The sequence below is a fragment of the Nicotiana sylvestris genome, chromosome 5 (genome assembly GCF_000393655.2).
Source record: "Nicotiana sylvestris chromosome 5, ASM39365v2, whole genome shotgun sequence".
In the NCBI taxonomy this organism is placed as follows: Eukaryota; Viridiplantae; Streptophyta; class Magnoliopsida; order Solanales; family Solanaceae; genus Nicotiana; species Nicotiana sylvestris.
In genome coordinates, this window is record NC_091061.1 from 118,272,327 (window position 1) to 118,299,127 (window position 26,801).

The 26,801-nt window shown below is 37.0% G+C and overlaps 1 protein-coding gene across 2 annotated transcripts in view; it reads left to right on the plus strand.

Annotated features, from left to right (window-relative positions):
• The window catches only part of LOC104225374 (protein ILITYHIA), a 41,792-nt gene extending 23,586 nt beyond the window's left edge, over positions 1-18,206 (plus strand). For both annotated transcript variants that reach the window (XM_009777149.2, XM_009777151.2), the window contains exons 28-59: positions 500-577; positions 716-863; positions 1,432-1,554; positions 1,649-1,705; positions 1,794-1,904; positions 2,011-2,202; positions 2,281-2,454; positions 3,106-3,216; positions 3,311-3,380; positions 3,574-3,652; positions 3,870-3,972; positions 4,040-4,210; positions 4,324-4,446; positions 4,532-4,645; positions 8,489-8,595; positions 8,686-8,737; positions 8,832-8,938; positions 9,023-9,082; positions 9,169-9,283; positions 9,365-9,475; positions 9,564-9,701; positions 9,771-9,893; positions 10,016-10,087; positions 10,823-10,935; positions 11,101-11,259; positions 11,438-11,534; positions 11,625-11,807; positions 13,343-13,537; positions 14,266-14,445; positions 14,545-14,677; positions 15,152-15,230; positions 17,833-18,206. In XM_009777149.2, the coding sequence (XP_009775451.1) occupies positions 500-577; positions 716-863; positions 1,432-1,554; positions 1,649-1,705; positions 1,794-1,904; positions 2,011-2,202; positions 2,281-2,454; positions 3,106-3,216; positions 3,311-3,380; positions 3,574-3,652; positions 3,870-3,972; positions 4,040-4,210; positions 4,324-4,446; positions 4,532-4,645; positions 8,489-8,595; positions 8,686-8,737; positions 8,832-8,938; positions 9,023-9,082; positions 9,169-9,283; positions 9,365-9,475; positions 9,564-9,701; positions 9,771-9,893; positions 10,016-10,087; positions 10,823-10,935; positions 11,101-11,259; positions 11,438-11,534; positions 11,625-11,807; positions 13,343-13,537; positions 14,266-14,445; positions 14,545-14,677; positions 15,152-15,230; positions 17,833-17,875 (3,721 nt within the window). In that variant the 3' untranslated portion in view covers positions 17,876-18,206. The remainder of the gene's footprint in view (positions 1-499; positions 578-715; positions 864-1,431; positions 1,555-1,648; positions 1,706-1,793; positions 1,905-2,010; positions 2,203-2,280; positions 2,455-3,105; positions 3,217-3,310; positions 3,381-3,573; positions 3,653-3,869; positions 3,973-4,039; positions 4,211-4,323; positions 4,447-4,531; positions 4,646-8,488; positions 8,596-8,685; positions 8,738-8,831; positions 8,939-9,022; positions 9,083-9,168; positions 9,284-9,364; positions 9,476-9,563; positions 9,702-9,770; positions 9,894-10,015; positions 10,088-10,822; positions 10,936-11,100; positions 11,260-11,437; positions 11,535-11,624; positions 11,808-13,342; positions 13,538-14,265; positions 14,446-14,544; positions 14,678-15,151; positions 15,231-17,832) is intronic.
• The last annotated feature ends 8,595 nt before the right edge of the window (positions 18,207-26,801 follow it).

Here is a 26,801-nt window from a genome sequence, read left to right on the forward strand (position 1 = left end):
TGTGAATTAATTTTCCAAGTCGGTACCTGCCCGCAACCAAAAAAAAGGGGAAAAGTGACTTTGTTATCTTTCAGCTCGCCTCCTCTTTTCGTTTTAGGTTTAAATTTTGAGCTCGCCACTTATAGGACATTTTTATGAACTGTCTACATCTATTAGCTGTGTTCTTACCATAGATATATGTTTCTGTATGATCTGGGAGTTGTTCATGCAGTTACCCGATAATACATTAGTATTGAATGGAATTGGACGAATGGATAAACAGGACTCATACAGACGATCCCAACTAATTTCGGATTGACGTGTAGTTGATTGTTTTCTATTATAATACAGAAATTTTTGGATTATTTCTTGACTGGCAGTTTAGCTAGCAATAGTTGACATTGACATTGTTTCACCGATATCGCTTTGTTACGAGGTTGCTGATTTCATTAAATTTCAGTTACTGCACCTCTGCATATGAATTTCTCCTTCCAGGATCTGAATCGATTTTTATTTGCAGGAATTCAGCTAAGAGTCGTGAAGGTGCACTGCTTGCATTTGAATGCTTCTGTGAGAAGCTTGGGAAGTTGTTTGAACCGTATGTCTGCATGCCCATCAATTTATATTTCTTTTCTCCGTAACATGATGCAAGTGAAATGCTTATCCTCGTATGTAATTTGAACTTGGATATGGAATAATCAATTTTGATTCACTTGTCTCCCTGTTTTACCTTCAGGTATGTAATTCAAATGTTACCTTTCCTCTTGGTTTCATTCTCTGATCAAGTTGTCGCGGTGCGTGATGCTGCTGAATGTGCTGCTCGGGCAATGATGTCTCAGCTTAGTGCTCAAGGAGTGAAACTAATTCTTCCATCACTTTTAAAGGTTCTTAATTTAACTTTTCCCCTTTACCTCGGCTCACTGCAACTGACACTATCTGTAATATATTGGTTGAGCGATGTGATTAACTGGATGATGGAGTAATCTTGCAGAATGTAATTTATGCACACACTTGGAGTGCACTCTTATGAAGACATGCTCAAAATTCTTTTTCAATGTACATCTATTCCTACATGTTTTTGTAGTTTATTGAGACTCTTAGAAATAGGAAAAGTTATAGGTTTTGAGACTGCTCTTTGATGACGAGAAATTGTTGCACACTGCACTACGTTGGTTAACGTTGAGGACTGTTTAGCTGTGTAGGAATAGAGAAACTGTAGCTGTAATGCATGCTTGCTCTTTGATTTTTGAAGAACAAGTCTAACATTTCATGAATGCTTATATTGTGGGTTTGTACTACCTCTTAGCATCCGTATATTTCATCTGAATTGACAGATTGGATCCTCAGTTCCTTTGTTGATAAACCTACAATGTGTTTTGGATTCACAAAACTCATTTATTAGTTAGCCTTCATGACATGAGACCTATGTTTACTATTACTTTTCTGTGTCAGGGCCTTGAAGATAAAGCTTGGAGAACCAAGCAGAGTAGTGTACAACTTCTTGGTGCCATGGCGTACTGTGCTCCACAGCAATTGTCACAATGTCTCCCTAAGATTGTGCCCAAGTTAACTGAGGTTTGTTCTTCTGCATGCAAACTTAGTACTTACTGTCTCTGACTACAGGGCCATACTGGTCTCAGTTTCATACTGCTTTGGTAATACTGTACAGGTGCTTACTGACACTCATCCCAAGGTTCAATCAGCTGGACAGACAGCCCTTCAACAGGTTTTACAATCTCCCGATCAAGTTTCTCTTACTTCTAAGTTCTACTTCTTGCTATTTATTGTTTTGCTATGTCGTTTGTTGAATATAGGTTGGGAGTGTTATAAAGAACCCTGAGATATCTGCACTTGTCCCTACTCTTCTAATGGGTCTTACAGATCCCAATGAGTATACAAAATACTCCCTTGATATTCTCCTCCAGGTAAATGCGTTTTCTGATAACTCTGGTTTCCATGTACTTTTTTTGATAGGTAATCTGGTTTACATGTACTTCCTGATAAGCTAATTTCTTATTCCAATTCTTGCAGACAACCTTTGTGAATTCAATTGATGCTCCTTCTCTCGCTCTGCTAGTACCAATTGTACACCGTGGGCTTCGAGAAAGGAGTGCTGAAACCAAGAAGAAAGCAGCACAAATTGCTGGAAATATGTGTTCATTAGTGACAGAACCTAAGGACATGATACCATACATTGGACTACTGCTACCTGAAGTTAAAAAGGTACTTATGGAAATAATTGGAGTAACATGTTATGATGAGCCCAAAAGTTGACTCGATATTCTTTTCATGTGATTTCAGGTACTTGTGGATCCAATTCCTGAAGTTCGATCTGTTGCTGCAAGAGCCATTGGTTCTCTTATACGGGGGATGGGAGAAGAAAATTTCCCAGACCTTGTGCCTTGGTTGTTAGATACGTTGAAGTCTGATGGAAGCAATGTTGCACGTTCTGGGGCTGCACAAGGACTAAGTGAGGTATAGTTATCTCATTCGGTGTTACTTGGTTATGGTCTCTCTCTCTCTCTCTCTCTCTCGTTATAAGGAGTTGAAAACCTCCCTTTGCTGAGGATTTTCATTTCTAGAAGAAGCTGTCAGTGGGGGCCCCCAATCTTAAGCTTTTTCACTTTAAAATAAGTTTTGGATTTTAAATATTAAGTTAGCATTAACATGGTCTCTTACCTGTGCTTTTCGATCAAGAGGTAACTATAATAGATCTTTTTTGGACTTCAAAAAAAATTCTTCTTCCATGTTGGCAAGATTAAGGTTTTATGCTGTGTGCACACTTTGCTTGTCTTCTTGTTTTGGTTTAGTATGGTGGTTTTAACTCTAAAATAAGTTAGTGACATTGTTTGCATAAACTAGTTGAAATGGTTTTTGAGCATCTTTATCTTATTGGCTCTTCTTTCTCTTTCAAACTTGGTTGTCGTGAAGTGCAAGGACCAAGAAAAAATAATTGACAAGTATGGAAAAGCCTGTGCGTTTTGGGTGCAACATCAAGGAGTTTTGGGGGTAGTGGTAGGTGGGTGGGTCGGAGCCAGTAATACAGAATGGAGAGACTGTGCTTTTGAGCTGCTTAGGGTTCTCGTTTTCACATTCAACCTAAAAGTGTTTTTTCCTCTTTCCCAGGTATTGGCCGCATTAGGAATAGAGTACTTTGAGAATATACTTCCCGAGATCATAAGAAATTGTTCTCATCAAAAGGCATCAGTTCGTGATGGCCACTTGGCGCTCTTTAGGGTAAGCACTTGCCTTTTTTGAAGTTTGTGTTTAGAAAGACAGATAACTTTTTCTTCTGTAAATTTTCTCATATGAATTATTTGGCTGCTTGTAGTATCTGCCAAGATCTTTAGGCATCCAATTCCAGAACTATTTGCAGCAAGTTCTGCCAGCGATCTTAGATGGTAATTTCTCTCTCTCTCTCTCTCTCTCTCTCTCTCTCTCTCTCTCCCCTCCCTTTTCCATACACACAAACACATGCAGTCACACAGAGATAAACAAAAAATTAGCATTCAGTTGAAGTGTTAGTTTAGTGGGCGTCTTTTATGTTTACTTGCGTTGAGACATTCCTTGAATTAACATTACTTTCTACAATAGGTTTGGCCGATGAGAATGAATCTGTGCGTGAGGCAGCACTCAGCGCGGGCCATGTTCTGGTGGAGCATTACGCAACCACGTATGCGTTTGTCATCTTCCACATCTAGTTTTAAGCTGTCTCCTGAGTTTACTTTGGGGTCCCTTGCCATAACAATATAATTAATTTATTTGGATATACACAATGAAAGAGGCTATGATGAAGTGAAAAAATCATGCTGTTATAGTTAAAGTTTGAATGATAATTGATCTGCTGACTATTTGCTACTCTCTGCTCTTCCTTTGTTCTATAAATTTAGATCTTTGCCTCTGCTTCTTCCTGCTGTGGAAGAAGGTATTTTCAATGATAACTGGCGTATCAGGCAGAGTTCTGTAGAGTTGCTGGGTGACCTTTTGTTCAAGGTAAGCATTGCACTTTAGCATCATATTATATAAGAAGCAGGTTTGTTAATGTTATATTTTCTTCTAGGTTGCTGGGACATCTGGAAAAGCACATCTTGAGGGCGGTAGTGATGATGAGGGTGCCAGTACTGAGGCTCAAGGACGGGCTATTATTGAGGTACTTGGAAGGGAAAAGCGCAATGAAGTCCTTGCTGCATTGTATATGGTCCGAACCGATGTCAGCATAACCGTGCGGCAGGTAGTATTTGTTTCATATACTATACGATGCTTCAATTATGGTGGTCGACTTGTTTTGAGATGCTAATTATAGTAATTAATGAACTTTAACCACTTTGTATTTTCTTTTTTCAGGCTGCTTTGCATGTATGGAAGACCATTGTTGCAAATACCCCGAAAACATTGAAGGAGATAATGCCTGTACTGATGAGCACATTGATAAGTTCTCTAGCATCTTCATCCTCTGAAAGGAGACAGGTGTGCTGGTACTCTTGTTTATAGTGAACAAGAATGTAAAACATTTGTTCTGGAAATAAGAATTCTGTGGTCTAAATATTTGCAGGCTTCTGGACGAGCATTGGGTGAGCTTGTTAGGAAGCTTGGTGAAAGAGTCCTTCCTTCGATTATCCCAATATTATCACAGGGTCTAAAAGATCCTAATCCAAGTAGAAGACAAGTGAGTACTTTACATCCTCCACATGCTTCCAGGTGTTTTCTTTAAGCTCTCCGAGTGTTTTCAGTCATAGAGTGGTTAATAGATTTTCTCTTTTTATTTTTTATTTTAATAAAAGGCACCGCAGTGGTGGGGCTAGTCAGAGTCCTACCAGTTTACTGGTATCAAACAACAAATACACAGTTTATAAGTATCTTGCATATGTTTATTATCAGTATTTTAGTTATGTTAAATGCAGTATTTTATGACGATCTTAATTCATCTCTCCAATTTTGGAGTTGCAATTTCAATGCGAATTGAGGTGGGTTTATCTTAGTGAGACGACTTAGTTATAGCTAAATCGTATTTGGGGCAGTGATGATTTTGAGAGCTTCTGTAACTATCCGGATAACATCAAGAACAACGAACCCAGTGTAACTATACAGATAGTAACAACAAAATAATATGAGTGTGCTTCTGTGTGAGAAATGTTCTGTAAGTCTTGTTTATAAGAAAGAGAAGTGTTATCATTCTCCAGAAACATACTTCAACTCTGGCTTGAAAGACTTAAGTCTTCAAAATTCAATTATTCGCAAAATATGTTCGACAAGCCCCAATAAGGACTACCAGACAAGAAACCCCATCACTTCCGCAGAAGCAATCAGAAGTAGCAGATGGCCAACCAATAGATAGCAACCCAAAAGTGGTGTTAGAGAAAGATAACAAAATCTTATGTAATGGAAATCTCCTCCCATACATAAAGACCTATTGAACGTCTGCATAATTGGAAGATTTGAAGAGAACAATCAAGAAATCCTTTATTGCTCAGGGATACCAATAGATAGCAACCCAAAAGTGGTGTTAGAGAAAGATAACAGAATCTTATGTAATGGAAGTCTCCTCCCAAACATAAAAACCTTTTGAACGCATGCATATTTGGAAGATTTGAAGACAACAATCAAGAAATCCCTCATTGCTCAGGGATACGAAGATGGCTGCAGCAGAAATGGAGAGTTCCTAATAGAGTGAGTCTTTGAAATGAATGGGCTACATTTCCTATTCAAAGTACTCACAAGGCAAGAAGCTGAAAGAGTTATGGTGAAGATGGAAACATTGTCAAAATGGTGGTCGCCAGCAGCGGGGTGTATTCTGTCCAGCTTCTAGCCAGAATAAGTGTGGGTTAGACTTCTTAGACTACCTTTGCACCTCTAGTTCCAAAATATTCTGACAGTAGAAGGTGCTACAGTTTTGTGGAAAACCATACCAGCATGTAGTGTTGTTCACTGGAAATTGAAAAATCAAACCAAACTGAAAATTCGATCAAACAGAAAAATGACATTTTTTGGTTTTGATTTTTAATTTTAGAAACCGATAAAATTTGGTTTTGGTTTTAAACAATAAATAACCGGAAAAAATTGAAAGAAACCGACTATATAAATGCCTATTTAAAAATTATGTATATATGCACATATATAAATATTTTAAATTTTATCGTATGTACTAATTTTTCGCTCTCTTGGTTTGTAGTCTAGTTCATTGCCTTTACAGTAATCTAGTTCTTTACCTTTACATTTTTTATGAGGTAATAAGATTTCATTAATAAAGGGCATAAATACCCCTATACGAGAAGTATACCAAAACAATAGAGAAACCTCACAAAATAATATGGTTCTCTACGAAAGACACCCAAATCATCTATGCTTAAGGGAATCTCATGGGTGCACCGAAACATAATAAGAGAAAAAAAGGCTACTCCTCAAATGTACAAAATCCTCTATTCCATCAAAAACTCCCCTATTTCTCTCTCCAATAGTCCACACGAGTGCAAATGGAGCGACATCCCAAGCCCTATGTCTTCCTCTCCTACTTCTGAAAGTCCAGCACTCCAGCTGAACATTACTTGTTTAACCGTGCCTGGCATTACCCACTGTATATATATATATATATCTTTAAAATTTCACTTTAAAGATAACTTGTCTTTGAGCTGTTAAATTCAATTATCGTCAAGATATCTTGGTAAATGACATCACTTCAATTTTTTGCAAAAAAAAAATTTCACAGTAAGCAGTTATTTTAGGTTTCTTGGAAATGGCTAAATTCTTAGAGAATGCGTATGGTTTTCTGAAAGGGAGCCTTGGAGCAATGGTAAAGTTGTCCCCGTGTGACCTATGGGTCATAGGTTCGAGCCCTGGAAGCAGCCACTAATTAGGGTAAGCTAACTGCATTACACCCCCTACGGGTACCCTCAGATCCTGCGCGAATGCGGGATGCTTTGTGCACCGGGCTTCCCTTTAATGCGTATGGTTTTCTGGCTGAAGCTACATATGTAACTTTTTAAAATGAAGTAAGGTGTTTCATTAAAAAAGAAAGCATCGAGAAGATGCAATAGTACAAAAGTACAGAGAAAGCAAAACACAGTTGGCTCCTTAACAGTATATCAAGCTATGACTAGGGAGCTAACAAAGTCCAAAAAACGGTCAGTACTAATTACAAGAGCTAACTCTTGCCCAATTAAAAAGATTAAGCAAACATCTAGCTTTGAGGGAATGATTGGAGTTAAGATACCATCAAAACATTTTCGATTCCTTTTAGTCCACGAAACCCAAAAACCTGCTGCAGGGATCATTAACCAAATTTTCTGGATGGTTTATCAACTCTCTGTAGACTCCAACTAGTGTAAGCTTCTTTCACATTTTGTGGAATGACCCAGTGAAGTCCAAAAATAGAGTAAACCATGCTCCATAGCTCAGCGGCATTCCTTTCAGTCCACAAAACCCAATATAGTTGATCATTAACCAAATTTGAAGCTACATATATAACTTGATTACATATGTAATATCTTTTTTTCTTAAAGAGTAATTGGTTTAATAGTGTTATGCTGAAATATAGTCGCTGAATATGTGCTAGTCAGTGTATGTCGCATTTAAAAATCGATAAAAACCGAAGTGATGAATAATCGACTTAATTTGTTTGGTTTGGTTCCCAATATTTTAAAAACGGAGTTAATTGGTTTGGTTTCTTTTTAGAGCTAAACCAACTCAAAACAAGCCGTGAACACCCTTACCAGCATGCATCTGGTGGACTATGTGGAAGGAAAGGAATGCTAAACGTTTGGAAGACAAAGCTAATTCTATCCAATAGATTAAAGTTTAACTGTACACTGTTTCTTTTTGTAAAGAGGAACTTTTAAATGCAGTAAAATCAATACTTAGCCTCTTAGGATCCCTGCAAGATTGGAAAAGGATTCTTTCTTTGGTTTTTGCTCACTTGTATATTTCAGCACCTTCTTTAGTGATGCAGCTATAATCTCATTCCAATTTTATTGGTTGTTGCCGAAGACATATTTACTATTTCTGAAAAGAGTAGCTTAAGCATGTAAGTGAGACAGTTCACACAATGCAGGGTGGTATTAGAATAGGAAATTGTCCTGCATTTGAGGGTCATCACCACTTATCATAGAATACTTCCACGTGCTTGGCCCAAGAAAAAGAATTTGGCCTGCATGTGAGGGGGCATTGTGCAGAGCTAAAGTAAATAAATGTGTCTCATCTATAAAAAGAAACTTCATGTTTTCAGAAGAGGCAGTTCAGACTCTTAATTTTCCCAAATATGTTGCTTGACTTATTCCCCTATTTCTTTAGTGGCACAATATAGTTGTGACTTCATGGTGACTGGAGTGTATATCTTCTGTCTTTGGTAAGATGAATAATAGTCTTATTTATACTTTTCGTACAGAAGCTGTGAATCTCATCCTTTTTCCTTCATTTGACATGGGTTTTCCTTCGCACTTGCAATCAAAATTTACCAACAAGATGTAGTTTGTTTCCACTTATAATTTCTCGATCTTCTATACTTTTTCTATTTCAGGGTGTCTGCATTGGTCTAAGTGAAGTAATGGCCAGTGCTGGCAGGAGTCAATTGTTGAGTTTTATGGATGAGCTTATCCCCACAATTCGGACAGCACTTTGTGATAGGTGTGATATCTTTTGCTTATATTACTATGAAAATGGCAGTTTTTTGCATTTCCAGTCTGAGGTAATTCTTTGGTGTTCCTTATTCAACAGCATGCTCGAGGTTCGTGAATCAGCAGGCCTGGCATTTAGTACTCTTTACAAGGTAAATCCTACAGATCTTGCCAATATTTGAGAAATTTCATGTTTATCGAGAAACTTCTCATCATTAAACTTGCACTTGGTGGTTCGTAACGTAGAATGCTGGAATGCAAGCAATCGATGAGATTGTTCCAACACTTCTTCATGCTCTGGAGGATGAGGAGACCTCAGATACTGCTTTGGATGGCTTAAAACAAATTCTGAGGTAGTCTATTATTTGTCTAGATAAGTCATGTTTCTATGCATTATCTTATCCTTATGTCCTAAATTTTGTTGCCACGTATTTCAGTGTCAGGACCACAGCGGTGCTGCCACACATCCTCCCAAAGCTCGTTCATCTTCCACTTTCGTACGTATATATGCTTTCTGCTCCCAATGTCTTTTCTGTACCTTGTGGTTCTGCAGTACTCACCAAATATCTGCGTGCACCTACAGTGCCTTCAATGCGCATGCTTTGGGAGCTTTAGCGGAAGTTGCAGGACCTGGTCTTGATTCCCACCTTAGTACTATCCTTCCTGCTTTACTGAATGCAATGGGTTATACTGACACGGTATGCCTCCTCACAGACATGTGCATATGTTTATGTGGTTTTCACATTCATTTTTTAATTTTTCTATGGAATAAAATACAGGAAGTTCAAAATTTAGCGAAGAAGGCAGCAGAAACTGTTGTGTCAGTTATTGACGAAGAAGGCATGGACTCTTTGTTGTCAGAACTACTGAAAGGAGTTGGGGATAGTCAGGCATGATCTTTCTTTGTTTTCTTGTTATTTTGAAAACTCGTTTATTGCTATTCTTTTCTCTCATGCTACTGTATGCTTGTAATTCCAGGCTTCGATTAGAAGAAGTTCAGCGTATCTTATTGGATATCTGTTCAAAAATTGCGACATATATATTGGTGATGAAGCTCCAAACATGATATCCACCCTGATAATTTTGCTTAGTGATCCGGATTCTGATACAGTGGTGGTAATGTCAGGATCACTGCATTTCTTTTGTATGTTAATTCGTGTGGGTTATCTGACGACTTATTGACAGGTTGCATGGCAAGCTCTGTCTAGTGTTGTGAGTTCAGTTCCTAAAGAAGTTCTTCCAACATACATCAAGTTGGTTCGTGATGCTGTATCTACATCAAGAGATAAGGAACGTAGGAAGAAAAAGGTTGCCATTTTCTATTTCAGACAGCTGTAATTTTATGTTTTAAAAGCATGGGTGTCACAATGTTTTCTGTTGTTTCATGAGTCTATGTTGAGATTTTAACGTTCTTCTTAATGAACATGTAGGGAGGACCAGTTCTTATACCTGGATTTTGCCTTCCGAAAGCTCTTCAGCCATTGCTTCCTATTTTTCTCCAGGTATTCCAGCTTATTATTATTATTGTTGTTGTTGTTGTTATTATTTTTTTAAAGGTACTCTGGCTTATTTCTTTGTAAATTCACAGTAGATATCGTTTCTCTTTTTGATGGGTGTTTCTGGGGTGCTGGTGTTGTATATTTTTAGAGGAAAATTCTTCTGAGAGTACATCAGAGTATCAGTCTTCAAGTTTAACACACATTTATATTTTTTTTTGTATGCTGTGGCAGGAGGTACATGGGGATTTATCAAACTGCATTTCAGAGTTGATATACAAATATCCATTGTAATCCTAGGAAAGAGAAAATAGTACATAGTGAAAATAAAGGAAATTTGTAAAAAGGTGTTAACATGAGGATACCAAAGAAAGAAACAGAGAGAAAGACTGAATTGGAGAGTAACCTAAGCTTCTGTTCCTTCAATACTCTTTTTCTTAGTTCCTTCTTCACCAAAACAACGCTCCCTAGCTTTCCTCATTGTTTTTTATTGCTACGTTTCATCTTAATGATAAAATTGTAAAATTATCCTAGCCGACTGGCCCGAGGCATCAAAACCTTAGCCTAGGCACCAAACTTATTTCTTAATCGATGCGAGGCATCATCTTAATTCTGCTCTATTGCTTAATACTGGTAATTACAGATTGTATTAACCTCCTAACAGTCCTATGTGGTATTTTATTTATTGCACTGCTCCTTGAATTTTCTGTTAACCAGTGTGATTTTCCTTTTGACCGGCAGGGTCTCATTAGTGGATCGGCAGAATTAAGGGAGCAAGCAGCTTTGGGTCTTGGGGAGTTAATCGAAGTGACAAGTGAGAAAACACTAAAGGAGTTTGTGATTCCTATCACAGGGTATGTAGCATGTATATTAATACAACGTTTTTACCAGCATGAAGAAGATTCATATAGGCAGATATCAAGAGGATTATGTTTTTTACTTTCTAGATTTTGTATTTTCATTTTCTCTGAAGTCAATCAGTGTATACTGAAATTGTCGTACTATGCTTTCAATTGCAGGCCCTTGATTCGTATTATAGGTGACAGATTTCCTTGGCAAGTAAAGAGCGCAATTCTATCAACTCTGAGCATCATAATACGAAGGGGAGGAATAGCCCTAAAGCCTTTTCTTCCCCAGCTTCAAACAACATTTGTCAAGTGTCTACAGGATAACACGAGGTTGGTTCTATAGTGGTATACCCTTTTTGGCTGTTAGAAGGGGAAATGATGTGTTGTGAAACTGATGCCCTTCTGATCTGTTTTCTCTGACTGCTTTATGACATCTATTGCTTCTTGAAGCGATAACTTCAGTTCTTTGTGATCTTTATTCCTTAAACTTATACAAGTTCTATTATAGGACAATACGATCTAGTGCAGCTCTTGCGCTTGGGAAGCTTAGTGCTCTCAGCACCAGGGTTGATCCTTTAGTTGGTGATCTGTTATCTGGTGTGCAGGTGATAGTTGTACTTTATTCTACTTCTCTATTGTCGCAATTCGTCTCTTTTTAAGAAGCAGAGTTATTCTATTGAGTTATGGTTCAACAGACATCAGATGTTGGAATTCGTGAGGCTACTCTGACTGCTTTGAAAGGTGTGATTAAGCATGCTGGTGGAAGTGTCAGCATTGCTTCTAGAACACGGGTGTACACCCTCCTGAAGGATTTAATACACAACGATGATGATCAGATAAGAAGTTCTGCTGCAAGCATATTTGGAATTATTTCGCAGGTTAGGGTCGTTCTACCCAGGAAACATTTCTTTTCCTTTATATCAAGATTTTGTGTCCTGCATTTAGCATGTTTTTAATCATCACCGAGGTGCTGGTAAAGGTTATTTGGTGATTTATTTGATGTGGGGTTTTGTTCAGAATAAACAGGGTGTATATCATAGCAGATTGCCTCCTTTTTTGCTCCAAAGCAGGCTGCTTCATTTTGAATTGGCCTCTTGCATATTCTTATGTTCCTCTAGGGGATAATGCTCAATCTATTGCTTTTCTACCCTTTAATTCAGATGTTTTAGTAGAGGAACTCTTGTCTAATTTGTTGGGGTGCATCATCCTCTCAAGTCTATTATTTTCTTTATCTCTGAATTCTTTTTCATTGGTTATACAAGATTGGACAAGATTAGAAATGACCACGTCAAGCAAAGATTGCAAGTAGTTCAAATTGAGGATAAAATGAGAAAAAATATTGAGAGATTTCCCCCCAGATAAAGTTGTGTTTGTATATCGGACTTGATCTGAATCAATGGGTTTCTTTCATAACATCACCTTAGCTGAGGTAAGTTTTAGTGGATCTGTCTGTCTTCTTTTTTTCAGACCTTTTATTAGTACTCCCTCCTTCTCACTTTATGTGACATATTTTCCTTATTAGTCCGATTCAAAAAGATGGACACGTTTCTATATTTGGAAATAATTTGACTTTAAACTTTCCCTCTTACCCATTTTGCCCTTAATGAGAAGCTTTTATAGCTACCTAAGTTGCGTGGACTCTTCAGGAGCGGGATACGTCCCGGATACGGTCAACTGACCGGAGTCCATCGACAAATTTGGGAGAAAAATTGAGATTTTGATTTCTTAAAATAAAAAATAAAACAGATTTAGGAGAATGAAAGAATAATGTCCATCTTGGAGAATGAAAGATTGAATTCTACAATATTCATGTAAGTTTTTCACAGAATATCTCTCAAAATTTACAATATTTTTATAGCTCTATTTTTTATTAGCTGAATCCCCGCATCCGTACCCCCAATCTTAAATTTAGATTTTGCCGAATCCGATACTCGGATCCGTCCCCGTATCGGATACCCGCACCCGAGTCCGAGCAACTTAGATTGCCACCCAAATTGAAGGCTCCACAAAAGCTTTTATCCTTGAGCTTTTAAGGTGACAAGTTTCAAAACTCTTCCTTTTTCTCTTAAACTCCGCGCCGAATCAAACTATGTCACATAAATTGAAATGGCGGGAGTAAAATTTATTTTACTCTTATCAGAATTACAAAATAATGACAAATGAGGCAAAAAGTGATTCTGGATTGCTGCGGGAAAACATAAAGCACCAATACTGTGGATGATAATGTTTCATGGCTTTCTTGAAAGAGAATCTGGATTTACAGCTTTATATACGACAAACTGATTGCGAAAATCATTAACCAAATTTTTTTATGTAAGGCTTGATTTTCTTATTAGATTGATTTTGAGGCAGTCTCATGGACCTAAAACTGTGAGATTTATTGTGATTTATCCTGCATTTTATTATTCTACAGTACCTAGAAGACGGACAAGTTGTTGAAGTACTTGATGAGCTATCAAAATCAGCTTCATCATCTAACTGGTGCTCAAGGCATGGATCAGTACTTACCATTTGTTCAATGCTTAAGCGCAATCCTGACATAATTTGTGCTTCTTCATCATTCACATTGATTGTGAACTGCCTCAAAAGCACCTTAAATGATGAAAAGGTATGTCTGATATAAAAGTTATTTCACTTTATAATGTAATTTGTTTTGGACAAAACTGCATTCTGATTGTTGTAGAAACTTAAAAATGTTGTTTCATATATATTCTTTATCTAATTGTGGAAACAAAACGAATTCCACTTTTCATTGCATTTTCTCCATAGTTTATATTGCCTTTTCTGAAGGGACGGTGTTTGAACTGGAAATCTATGAACCTGTGCTTTTTTCTATTAAGTAAATCAATAAATCAGTGTTATACACCAACAGAAACTTTTAGAGGTCTTTTTATTTTTATTTTTTCATCTGAAGTATCTCTTTCCCATTGAGATACTTCTCTACTCTTCCATTTTCTGTACGGAAAACATCCACGAGAGGATTCAGATTTTCATGTTCTTATTTTCTTTTGGTAATTAAAATTTTATTTACCAGGGGAAAATGTAGGTACAGACAAAACAGAAAAACCATAAGTTGGACAGGACCCCGACTTATAACAGCAAGAAACAAAAAGAAAAAACTAATCACCTAATCTCCCAGTTCTCCCCTCTCAACTGTGCTAAGATTTCTAAGGATAGAAATGTAAAGTTCTAAGCTGACCAGCAATTCTAGTGTAAACTGCAGATGAAAGCAATAAAACTGGAAAAGCTTGGTCGGTTTAGTTTTTCAGAAAGAGCGAAAGTTAATTTATTTGGAAATCTGATGGTTTTCTTTGTGGTTGCTTCTTTATTTGTTAGTTTCCTGTTCGTGAAACATCAACGAGAGCGTTAGGATTGCTTCTACGTCAACAAATCCTGAGTGATCCGTCAAATTCTACTGCACATGTGGAAACTCTGGGATCCATAGTGTTGGCCATGCAGGATGATTCAAGTGAAGTCAGAAGACAGGCTTTATCTGCATTGAAGGCAGTTTCGAAAGTTCGTGCTTCTGAAATAACTGACATACTTCATTCATATATTCTTAATAGGCTCAACCTTATTTTTTTTGAAGTAAACATTGAGGTTTCCGCCTTACAGGCTAATCCTGATGCCATTGCCATCCATGTTTCAAAATTTGGCCCTGTTCTGGCTGACTGCTTGAAGGATGGAAATACACCTGTGAGGCTCGCTGCAGAGAGATGTGCACTACATGCCTTTCAGTTGGCAAAGGGTATTACCTCTGTATTTTCTGTTCTGTTGCAGCTCTAATTGAGATGACTGTAGTCCTTTTCTGATTCTAATACGAATCTCTCTTCAATCCTGTCCTTGGTCATATATTTTGCTGGAATGCTTGTTAAGCTGCTTTCGGTACTTGCTAATCCTTTTTACATAGATTTTAAGTAATGTATACCGCCAATGTACAAAATTTTTACGCTAATAGGTCACCTTTACGTGTTGTAGCAAATCCTATATTTTAAGGAGGCTTACCTGTAGTATGTAGATATTCTTTGGGTGACTTGATAGTGTAAAAAATCTTTACACTGACAATGTACAAAACTTTAATTCTTTTACATATGTGTTTGGCATTTTCGTTGTAACGCTTAGAAAGCTGCTGCTTCAAGTGCTTGCTAATCCTTTTCAATTTGATAGTTCTCTGGAGCTTGGCATGGTAAGCGTCTCAACATTCCTTTCTTGGTGTTTGCAGGTACAGAAAATGTTCAAGCTGCGCAGAAGTTTATGACAGGCTTGGATGCTAGACGAATAGCAAAGCTCCCTGAACACAGGTGAAGTGTTTTTAATTACTCCAGATCTGTAGCCTACTGTTTGCAGATTGTTGCTTTGGATATGCTATTCTGAATTTTTCTGTTGCATTATGGTTTAATGTCTTACCATTGTAAGTACAACATCTCTGTATTATTGAGATTCATTGTGATTTATTCTGCATAAATCTCAATAATGCAGCTATTAACCATTATTTATCCATTTTATAAAGTGTTGTGCTATGCTGGCCTCTCTTTGTCTTTTCAAATTCCACAGTTCAGAAAAGAGGATTTGTTTAAATAATCCTCCAAGAATGTCACTCTGGTCATCTAAAGTAATGTTTCTTAAATATTATTCTGCATCTTCGAAGATTGAATCTAGAGAATCTTTATATGATAAAGATTAAATCAAGCTCGTATTTGACTAACAAATAACAACAGTAAGTTTGAAACCCTTTTTCTTTTTGTGAGAAATTTCCAATGCATATACTAACATGTTTTTATTTGCATGCAAAAGGTGAGTTAGTCTGTTCATTTTATGTTATTGAAACAGCTCGTTAGTCTGACAATAAAAACATTGAGGAAGCTGAATGATTTTTTGTTCTTTTAATCCCCTCTCCTCGTGAGGGCTCTTTTTCTTCTATTCTGATGATGTCTAGGAGAGAAAAAATGGTAAGCTGTAAATAAAACGCTTTAAATAATTTAGGCGAAATACATAAGCAGGCACCTAAACTTGGCACCGTTTTTCGCTTAGATACCTAAAGTTAGGCCTGTTCCTATTAGACACTCGTATTACTTTTGAAGTGTGTCTATTTAACAAATACAGCTAACATGTCATATTGTGTGAACAATACTTCTCTTGAGCGCGTGAAGAGCCAAATAAAATTTTAGTTTTAACTCCAATTCATCAAAAATCCACCACGGCCACTCCTTAAAATCTCCAATTCCATTCTTTACAGAATATCCAGGGGAACAATTGCAAAGAATCACTTTTTGAAAATTTCCTTAGCTTGCTCTCAAATTTTCTTGGTCATAGCGCTGTCAAAGCTCTCATTGTCATTGCCAGAATTGAATCGCCGGCAAGATTTTCCCATCAAACTCGGTGGTTATCTGATTTGATTTTTGAAGGAGCGTGTAATTTTTAAGATGTTTCTGAAATGAGGAAATAAGAATGGAAGGAGAGAGATTGTCGGAGGTTGTAGTACAAGATCGTCGGAGAATAAACTTTCAGCTAAGATCGAGGTTTTCCGGCGGTTGCTGTTGGTCGGAATTTTTTTTTGCTCTCGCTCACTGTTGCTATGGTTCTTCTCTGGTTGTAAAAACGTTTTATAGCGGGTTTTTAAATTTGTCTATTGAAATCAATATGAGAGATGAAGGAAGTGCTAAGGTTATAACTGATTGAAGATTTTTGTTTCTGGTGGGTATGTGAAATAATGGTGGTGTTGGTGATTCTCTATGGGGGTTTTGGTGGTCTGACAACAATGGTGAAGGAAGAAGAATTGGGATGCAACTGGGTTTTGTTCCCCGAGGGGGAGATGGGAGGCGGGAGGGGGATTTTTAGTGAAAATATTTTTTTCCTCAAAACAAAATTTTAATAGTGATTTAGGGTCAAAATAACACGTCTTCATTTCATTCATTGATTTGCCATGTCATCCGCGAGTGGATTACACTCACTTTGTTTTTCCATGTGATGGTCAATTAGGTGTTCAATAGACACATATTTAATATACTCGAAGTGTCTAATAGGAACAAGCCCAACTCTAAGTGAAAAGCGGTGCCAAGTTTAGGTGCCTGCTTATGTATTTGGCCAAGAATTTATCAAAGATTTTTAGCTCATCAGGACAACCTGAGAGCATTTGGTATAGTTTTAGATTTTGGAAAATCTTTCTGCTGAAGTCCTATGCAAGAATTGCTTGCCTGTCAATGTTCTTAGAATTTTATTTATGCTTCTAGGATACCCTGTTTTTGCAAGTTCTTCTAGGTTACATTTAAACATCTAAAATGATTTCTCAGAAGCTCTCACAATCACTCCATCGGTATATTATTTACTTATGTTTCATTTAGTGTTTCCTGGACTGTAAGGAAATAATATTTGACATAGCTCGCATCTTGTGGTACAAGAGACACTGATTAGACTTTCCTTGGTTTAAGATAATGTATTTTCCTGTGGATCTCTCCTGGATTTGATGTCCGCTCTCCTCTGGATTGCAATTAGTGTTAACTATTTGGGGCGGTATAAGGTTCCTATCTCAACCCTCACAGACCAATCTATAGATTTTCCTTTGCTTCTAATCCAGAGTGAGAATTTTTTTTTTTTTTTTATATTCAAGAAATCATCCAACTGCGAATCGTTCAAAACTCGCTGGTAATGCCCTGCTCCTGTACCCTTTCCCACTTAAATACTAGGCTTTTAGTCCAAAACAAGATTTGAACTCGTGATGTACTAGGCCCACACATAACGTTTTTTTGGCTCTTTCCGCAGAACCAAACCCGGGGGCATTTTGTCGTTCTTGTCTCAGCTTATTTATTCTGTGCGCACCTTTTGGCATTTATTTTACTTCTTGTAGTTGGTTAGCTGCGCCATTAACTGGCTCGTGATATTCTGGCTGTTTTCCTGTTGATGCAGCGATGACAGTGGAGATAGCGACAATGACACCTCAAGTGGCTGACAAGCTTATGACTGTACAGCACTTTTTTGCCTTCAAATTACTTTAACCTTAAGGGGTCAATGAGGCAAAGAAGTTAGAAGCGGAAATTTTGCTTGAGATTTGATATTTACAGTAACCATCACATACATATAGAGATGCGTAAGCAAATAAGGATGAGTTTCATATTTGCCAAATTTTGACACCGAATGGATTGTTGCTTTTCCTGTTACCTTTTGTAGTTGTGTATTATTGAAATTGAATTGCCCTTGAAGAAGGAAGGGAGCTCGCATTCATGTATAAATTTTGTAAATTTTCTACAGATATAGTAAATCACCGTCTTCATTTCCACCGAGATGCTATCCATTTTTCCTTTCAGTGGCGCAACTTTTGTGCTACGAATTTATCCACTTTGATGACTAGTATAGACTATAGACTAGAGAAGCAAGACTAATAGGGGAAGTATATTAAGGAAGGTGGACAGGGTTCCTTTCATTGAGATTCAATTCTGGTATAAACTTTATTGTTACCTCTAATTTCTGGAGAGGACATGTCATTACAGTGCAGATGTCACTTTCAGAAAATACTGTTTTCTGCTTGTTATTCACGTATGAAGAAATATAAGACTTTCGTTCAAGAATGGTAGGAGATAGACTTCCTCAAATGAATTCATTCCTCAGCATTTATCTTTCATCCGTGAGTTAGCACTTTACATTCGCTTGAAAGTTTTAAATATATGAAATTACATCTATGTGCTGGTGTACATAATCTTTGTTAAATGGTTTTCTGTTTTCGTTGCCAAGTTGGTTTTTTAGGTACGCAGCTTTTGCATTTTTCGCAGTGAGAGGTGCCAAACCACTATGAGCTCATTTTCGTCAACATTATATCAAGAATCATAACTATAGATGCTGCGGTTTAACTTATGTATATTAGTAATTTGTCCAGTTTAACGTATTCCAGCTTCCCTTTTTTAATTTATTTATAATCAGTTAATCGGTTTCAATTTGGTGAACTTATTTTTTTTAATCCACTTGAAAAGGAATGACCTTATTCTAAATTTGTAAACATCTTAACTTAAACTTCCCATTTTAACTTTGATGAAATGTTTTTGTAGTCTCACAAAGAGATTTAAAACTATAAATTTCGAAAGTCATGTTTTTTCAAAATTCAAACCCAATTAAATATTGAAATAATGGGAATAACAGTGTCATTGGTTCTGTTTCCCGTTTTACTCAACTGGGGGTGGTTCAAGCTAATGATGCTGTCCAGCAGCATTTTCTACTTGCTGTCGTGCTTTCAATTTGAAAATAAAGGTCACGGAAGTATATCGTTAATCGTAATGAGCGAAACATGTTCATTTTTTTGTTTGTATTACCCTTGCTCTTAGTCTTAGATAAAGCAGTGTTCAAGAGTAGTTGTTCCTAATGACTAAGAACTGATTTAATTGCAAGATTAAATTTGGATTTGGAGTTATTTTATGTGTTCTAGTTTAATTAAGCACACAGTTTAAATATAAAGAAGATATTTGAATCTTGTAGTCTTAAAATAAAAATGTATATAACATATCAAAATAATCTTTCAATATTGTAATCTTAAAACACTGATGACCACTTTGGCAATGAATTTGTAGCTCGATGACATCCCTTATTAGAAACATGGGTGACACTAATCAATGTATATGGTGATCATGCAAACACAAACACACTGCGCCTTTTTAGTTTTTACTCAAGTGGTATTTGGTTTCATGTCTAGTCCGTTGAATGGATGGAGTGAAGATGGCCTTTTCAAATATTTGGTGAATATTAATAAAAAGCAGTTTTGATTGGTAGAGAAATACTTCAGGCAAACTTAAAATTGGTGTTTTTGAAATTGCTTCAGGATACTGATGTTGAGAAATTATCGAAAACATTACTTGCCCACTAGACAGTAAAAGGTAGTAAGTGTTGCCATTCAAATACACGAGCTTCTACTCATTAGGCTTCCTATCAATGCAAATTAGATATCACGACCTAATACGTGATCGTAGGCTATGCTTTCAAATCTCAAAAGTATAAAATATTACAGTCACCTTTACATATCTAATACGTGATCTCCCCATAAAATATTAAGCATTTTGAATATGCGTATGCAAGTATCATGCTTTTATAAAAAACAAGCACTCAATAACTTAAAAGTCTCACTTACCTCGAAAGCGGTAAGTTTCTCAAACGGGTAAATCTAGTATCTCCTCTCAAACAACTTCCAATGGTCTCAATTTATAACAAACTAGAAAATTTATCAGCACTTCCCGCAGTCATAAATCACCTTATTGAACTTACAAAAGATCTTTCCCAACGCATAAACAAAGAAATAAATTCTTGTAAAACCTCAAATATTGAGAATACTCCACACATAAATTAAATGAAAGGACCATAACACCTATAATGTGGAAGGAAATTGGGATAAGATGGAAACATATTTATCTAATAGAAAATTTCCATCTAAAAAGTGAAATATCCAGTTGTGTGAATATATGTATACTACTTATTTAAGATGTAAATATAAAGTACACAGGATCTGACAAAGATAAATATGAATTGCCTTCTCAAATGTAAATGCCTTTTCAATGTAGATTTATCTTTTATAATAATCAAGCATCAATTTATTCTATTTTTCTCTATTAAAACTATAAAACCTTCAACTTCACGATGTGAAGAATATCGTATTCGCGTTCTCAAGAACTTCATCGAGAAGTTCTCCTGAAATCAGTTCCAATTCAAATTAATGATGAATATACATAAGCAGGATCCAAATTTGTATTTGAGTGTCATTTGACTCCTTTTTTAGAATATTTACATATCAATTTCACCTTAATTTGCACGTGAGTATATTAAAGCTTAAACTTTTTCAAGCATTAAATCTCCCTATCAAAACAAAGATAATATTATTCAAGAAAAAAGATAACTATTGAGAGAGAAAAATACATGTACTTCATGCACCGCTTACACATATGAATATTTTGCTAATCGATTTTAATTCTTGGGAGTAGAATTACACACCGACAAAAATTCACCGCCATATTCCAATCAATTTGGGTAGTAGAAGAATTAGAGTGCAAGACGTTCATGAACCTAGTAGTAGAAGAAAAATGAGGAAAAGAAAATAAATTACAACACAACAATATGGACGAATGCATAATTAATTAGGCTGGACACGTTCACATCCCACGTAGTTGAAGGAAACAGAAGAGAAATTTTAGGAGAAGTAACAAATAAGGATTGATTTAAAACGGTTGTTTTTGGGAGATTTGTGAAACAACTGTTTCTTTATCTATTAAAGACATGCTGTTAAAGCTTTAATTGTTTGGATGAATTGTTTGAACCGGGGCTTTAGCTGTAATTAAACCTTAATTTTTTAAATTTAATAATTAAGTATTGTATTAAAATGAAAGAAAAAATTGCCAAATCAGCACTCTTTGACCCTCATATATATATATATATATATAACAACGTATTCAGTTAGGCTAGTAAAATTTTTTCATATTTCTTTTTAAAAAAATTCAAAATTAACGGTCAAAGTCAACCCTCTATCAACTTGGTCAGGCCGCGAAACAAATTATAGAATCTAATTATCCATTAGCTCATGAACCAAAATCTATAATAAGATTCTTGATTAGAGTTCATTTATTCATTTAAATCTTCAAATTACTCAATTAGGAAACTAAATTTAAAATTCTCAATTCCCATTCAAATCTTATGTTTCTATGATTTAAATTCGGCCAAATTTAGTATAATTATCATGGGGTGTTAAATAATTACTTTCCTTAAGGTTTAAGGATGAAATCAATTCATCATTATCCCACGAGTTTTTTCCCCACAGATTTTCCAAAATTGCGCATTTCATAAAAAATGATCTATTTATATGTCACGACCCGGCGGATCGTTTTGAGTATTTTAGCCCCGTTCTCTTATTTATTGCCTCATCTATGTTATATTGTGGTTATAGGACTTGCCAGGGTGGTTGGTTTGGGTTTCGGGTGAGTTTCGGAGTGGTTAGGACACTTAGTCCCAAAGTTGGAAGCTTAAGTTGAAGAGTTGACCGGAGTTTGACTTTGCGTAGACGAATACGAAATGAAATTTTGATGGTACCGATAGTTTCGTATGGTGATTTTGGACTTAGGCGTATGTCCGGATATTGATTTTGAGGTCTGTAGATCGTTTTGGCTTGAATTGGCGAAAGTTGGAAAGTTGAAGGTTTGGAAGGTTGAGAGATTTGATCGAGAATTGACTTTATTGATATCAGGGTCGGATTCCGATTTCGGGAGTTAGAATAGGTCCGTTGTATCATTTATGATTTGTGCGCAAAAGTTGAGGTCAATCGGAGTTGGTTTGGTATGAATTGGCGCTAGTTTTGGAAGTTGAATGTTCATGGATTCAATAGGTTTGAATTGGATTACGATTCGTAGATTTGATGTTGTTGGATGTGATTTTAGGCCTCGAGTTGGTCTGTTATGTGATTTGGGACTTGATGGTATGTTCGGACGCGCAGAAGTGGCTTGGTTCCGCAGAAGCTCAAGCGTAGATGCACTTAAAGATCCGCAGAAGCGATTTTTCTTGGCTTAATGAAAAGCCACACCTGTGATAGATTTTTAGCTGGTGTGGAGCCGCAGAAGCGGTTGTTGGTACGCAGATGCAGAATAGTTGGGCAGAAAAGGGGCTGGATAGAGGGTTATAGTGATTTTTCATCTTTGAGTTGGTGAGCTCGGTTTTGGACGATTTTGGAAGGGATTTTCAAGGAGTTGATCGAGGTAAGTGTCTTTTGACTCGGATTTAATTATTATATATGAATCCATCATTATTTTTATCATCTAATTAGTGTTTTGAGTTGGAAAAATTGAGAAATTTTGTGAAAACTTCCTAACCTATAAATTGAGGATTTGAAGGTCGATTTAAGGTCGGAATTGGATAATTTTAGTATAATTGGACTCGTTATTGAATGGGTGTTTGAATTTTGTAAGTTTGTTCGGGTTCCGAGATGCGAGCCCGAGGTTGACTTTTTGATTTTTTTTTTAAAGATTGTAACTTTATTATCCGTTATAGTTTCCTATGGTTTGTATTTATGGTATTAAGTTATTTTGGCTAGATTCGAGCCATCCGAGTTTGATATTGATAAGTGGGGATTTTGACTACTTATTAGGGCCTTTTAACTTTCGTTTTAGTCCAAAAGCATTTAATTGTATTCCCAAAAATTGATGAAATATGCTTAATTGCAGGAGTATTGGAAAATGAGACACTAAGATGAAATCCAACTCAAGAAGGAGTGATCTAACTCAAGGACAAAAACAAGCACAAAAGCTCAAAGTGCGGACTGCAGATTTCCATCTGCGGCCGCAGATTGTAAAGACAAGCTTATCAGAGACAAGTGCAAAGTGCGGTCCGCACATGAAATGTGCGGCCACAGAAGCTAAGCAAGAGCAAAAGTTTAGAGAGTTTTCATATCGAGTACGAAGGAAGTGTGGACTGCACAATTATTGTGCGGCCGCAGAAGTCAGTTATGCGACCGCACTAAAAAATGTGCGGTCCGCAGAAGAGCCCTACGCGGAAGCACCCAGAAATGTGCGTACTCCAGAAAATGAGAGATGCGGTCGTGGTTCCGCAAAGATTCAATCCTGTGAAGCTGAAGCAAAATGCGGACCGCAGAACCTCTGAAAGGGCATTTTTGTCGAAAATTCCAGCTTTGTATAAATAGAATAGTTTCACGAAATTAGGTCAAGTTTTGAATATTATAAGTGCTCTAGCCGTTTCTTCTTGCTTCTTTAGGCAACTTTAGCTTATTTTGGTAATTTAACATTGGATTTCTATATTTTAATCTTTCCATATGAGTTTTATTATCTTTTCTTCGTTGCTTTCTTCTATACCCACTATGAGTAGCTAGATTTTTTACTAGGATTTGTCACCCAACCCTAGTGTTAAACCTTATGTGTGATTAATTTTATGCTTGTTTATAAATGGGTTTTTGTTATTTAGCTAGGTTTATGCTTCAATTGTGAAATTAATGGTTGCGACTATTGATTTATGCCTATTTGACTTAGTCTCTTCTTGAGAAAGAGAGACCTAGTCTAGGTTAACCTAACTAACAAGGAATTGGATTTGATTGATTGATTAACCCAATTAAAGGGTTCAACCTAGAGATAGTAACAACTTGACTTGAGCTCTTATCAACCATTTTGGTAGATACCCATTTGATCTTGAGAAAGCTAAATTGGGAAAAATCACTCTCTGACCGAGAGATATTGAGTGGGAAATATAGTGTTGTGAGCTATAATACACCTTAGTCAATAAAACAACATAAAAGTCTCTATCCCATTAGACAAACACCTAGGTCATGGTCACAACCCTAGGCCTTTTTTAATCTTTGAAAAACATTCAAAAACAATCGTCTCTAGTTTTATACCTTTAGAATTTCAATCCTTAGCATAATTTTAGAAGTATAAAACAAAACCCTATTTGTGGAAGTGCAATCTAGATACTTCGCGTACTCACTCCGAATATATACTACTAATTCCCATCTTAGCTCCCTGTGGATTCGATCCCGACACCTTGTTGTGTTTTATTATTACAAACGACTGTATCATACCTCGTTAGAGGCGTGATTTTGGACGTGATCAATTTTTGGCGCTGTTGCCGGGGAACTATAAATGAATTTAGCTATATATTTGATTTTGTGTGTGAATTTTCTTCTTTTCCTTCCGTGTTTCTAATATTTTTTGTGAATCAATTATAGGTGCAACAATCTCCTTCAACAATGATCAACTCGGAAACATGCCTTTGGGGGATGTGGATGTTGAGGACGACCAAGTTGAAGAGGTTTCTCTTGAACCTTAAGCAAATAGACGAGGCCGACCGCCTCAAGACAATGTTCCAGTTCCACCTCCACCTCCACCAAGAGGGACTCCACACCGGGTGTTGAAGAATGAAGGATATGCAAGTGCCATAATCCCGCCCCGCATTAGGGCAGGCAACTTTCAAATCACGAATGTAATGCTCACATTGCTAGAGCAACAAGGATTCTTCACCCGGGCTCCGAATAAAAATGCATACAAGCACTTAAAAGGGTTTGTGGACACTTGTTGGGGGAGCAAACAGACAAACGTCTCCGAGGATGCTTTAAGGTTGAGGCTATTTCCTTTCTCTCTACGAGGGAAAACCTTGGATTGGCTAGAAAGATTGCCAAACCATTCCATCCATACATGAGATGAATTGGTGGAGAAATTTATTTCCAAGTTCTTTTCTCTCAGGCATAGGGCTACTCTTAGAGACGAGCTTCTAGCATTCAAACAAAATCCCAATGAGACGTTGCATGAAATATGGAAGAGGTACCGAACAATGGTCAAAGAGTGCCCCAACAATGACATGACGGAGACTATGATTCAACAAACTTTCTGTCGGGGGATCAATACTACCAATCAATCCGTGGTCAACCAACTTGTCGGTGGAAATTTCATGAAAACTCCGTATGCGGAAGCTTGTGAGATTTTAGATGAGATAGCGGATACTTTATCGGCATGGAAAAGTAGAGAAAATGTTCCTCAAGGTGATCCAAGCGTGATTGACCTACATAAAGAATTTCATGATCATGGGCAAGCCATTGCCGAATTGACCACCAGAATGAATCAATTATCCAAGGCTCGACATCAACAAATGCAAAATACTAAGCAAGTAAATGCAATGGAGGGAGTTTGTATGATGGTGAACAAGAGAAGGCAAAAGTTTCCATAAGTGCAAAACCGTGTGGAGAATTATGTGCAAGAAGATAGTGGGTTTGATCAAGATGAATCTTACAATGAACAAGAGGAGGAAGTACAATATGTGAACAACTTTCAAGGGCAAAGAAACAACTCTCAAGGCCCAAATCAACAATAATAGCGACCTCAAGGTAATCAAGGGAATTGGAATTCTAACAACCAAGGTGGTAACAATCAAGGGAATTGGAATAGTAACAACAATCAAGGAAATTGGAGTGGCAACAACCAAGGATATTGGGGAGGCAAAAACTAATAGGGATGGAATAATAACCAAGGCAATCGGGATCGGGATTTCAAAGGCCCCCGATGTATCAACAACCGAGAAACCCGCCTCCTTATCCTTCCCATGGTCCAAGTTGTTCCAACAATGAGATGTGACGAATTGAGAATATGTTCAAACAAATTATGGAGAAGAATGCTGACTCCAATGCCCAAGTAGCCTCACACAACACATCAATTCACAACTTTGAAGTTCAATTAGGGCAAATCTCTCAAGCCCTAAACACTCATCCTAAGGGGGCACTACCAAGTGACACAGTGGTGAACCCAAAGGGTGGGAACAACAGGGACCTGCCATGGTCGTTACTACAAGGAGTGGAAAAGGTGGGGATGTACCTACCTCAAGTCAAAGGAAACTTGTGGATGATGAGCAAGTGGTACAAGAAGATGAGACCCCGAACAATATGGTGCAAGCAAATGATGAAGTGTGGATTGATATTGATGACAATGTGGAGGAAGCTCAAAAGGAAGTGAATGCGTCTAGAGAGCACATTATTGACATACCAGAACCGATAGTGCAAAAGGCTAAGACACCAATGCCTAGGCCTCCTCCTCCATATCCTAAAAGGCTTGCCAAGCAAAATGGCGAGAATCAATTCAAAAAATTCATTGAAATGATGAAGAGTCTATCTATTAATGTGCCATTAGTTGAGGCTTTGGATCAAATGCCCGGTTATGCAAAGTTTATGAAGGATTTGGTGACAAAGAAGTGGTCGATAAATTGTGAAACTATAAAGATGACTCATCAAGTGAATGAAATTGTGCATTCAATGGCTCATAAATTGGAAGATCCCGACGCTTTCACAATCCCTTGTACCATTAGAAGTGCCGAGTTTGCTAAAGCTCTTTGTGATCTTGGGGCAAATATCAATTTGATGCCCTATTCAG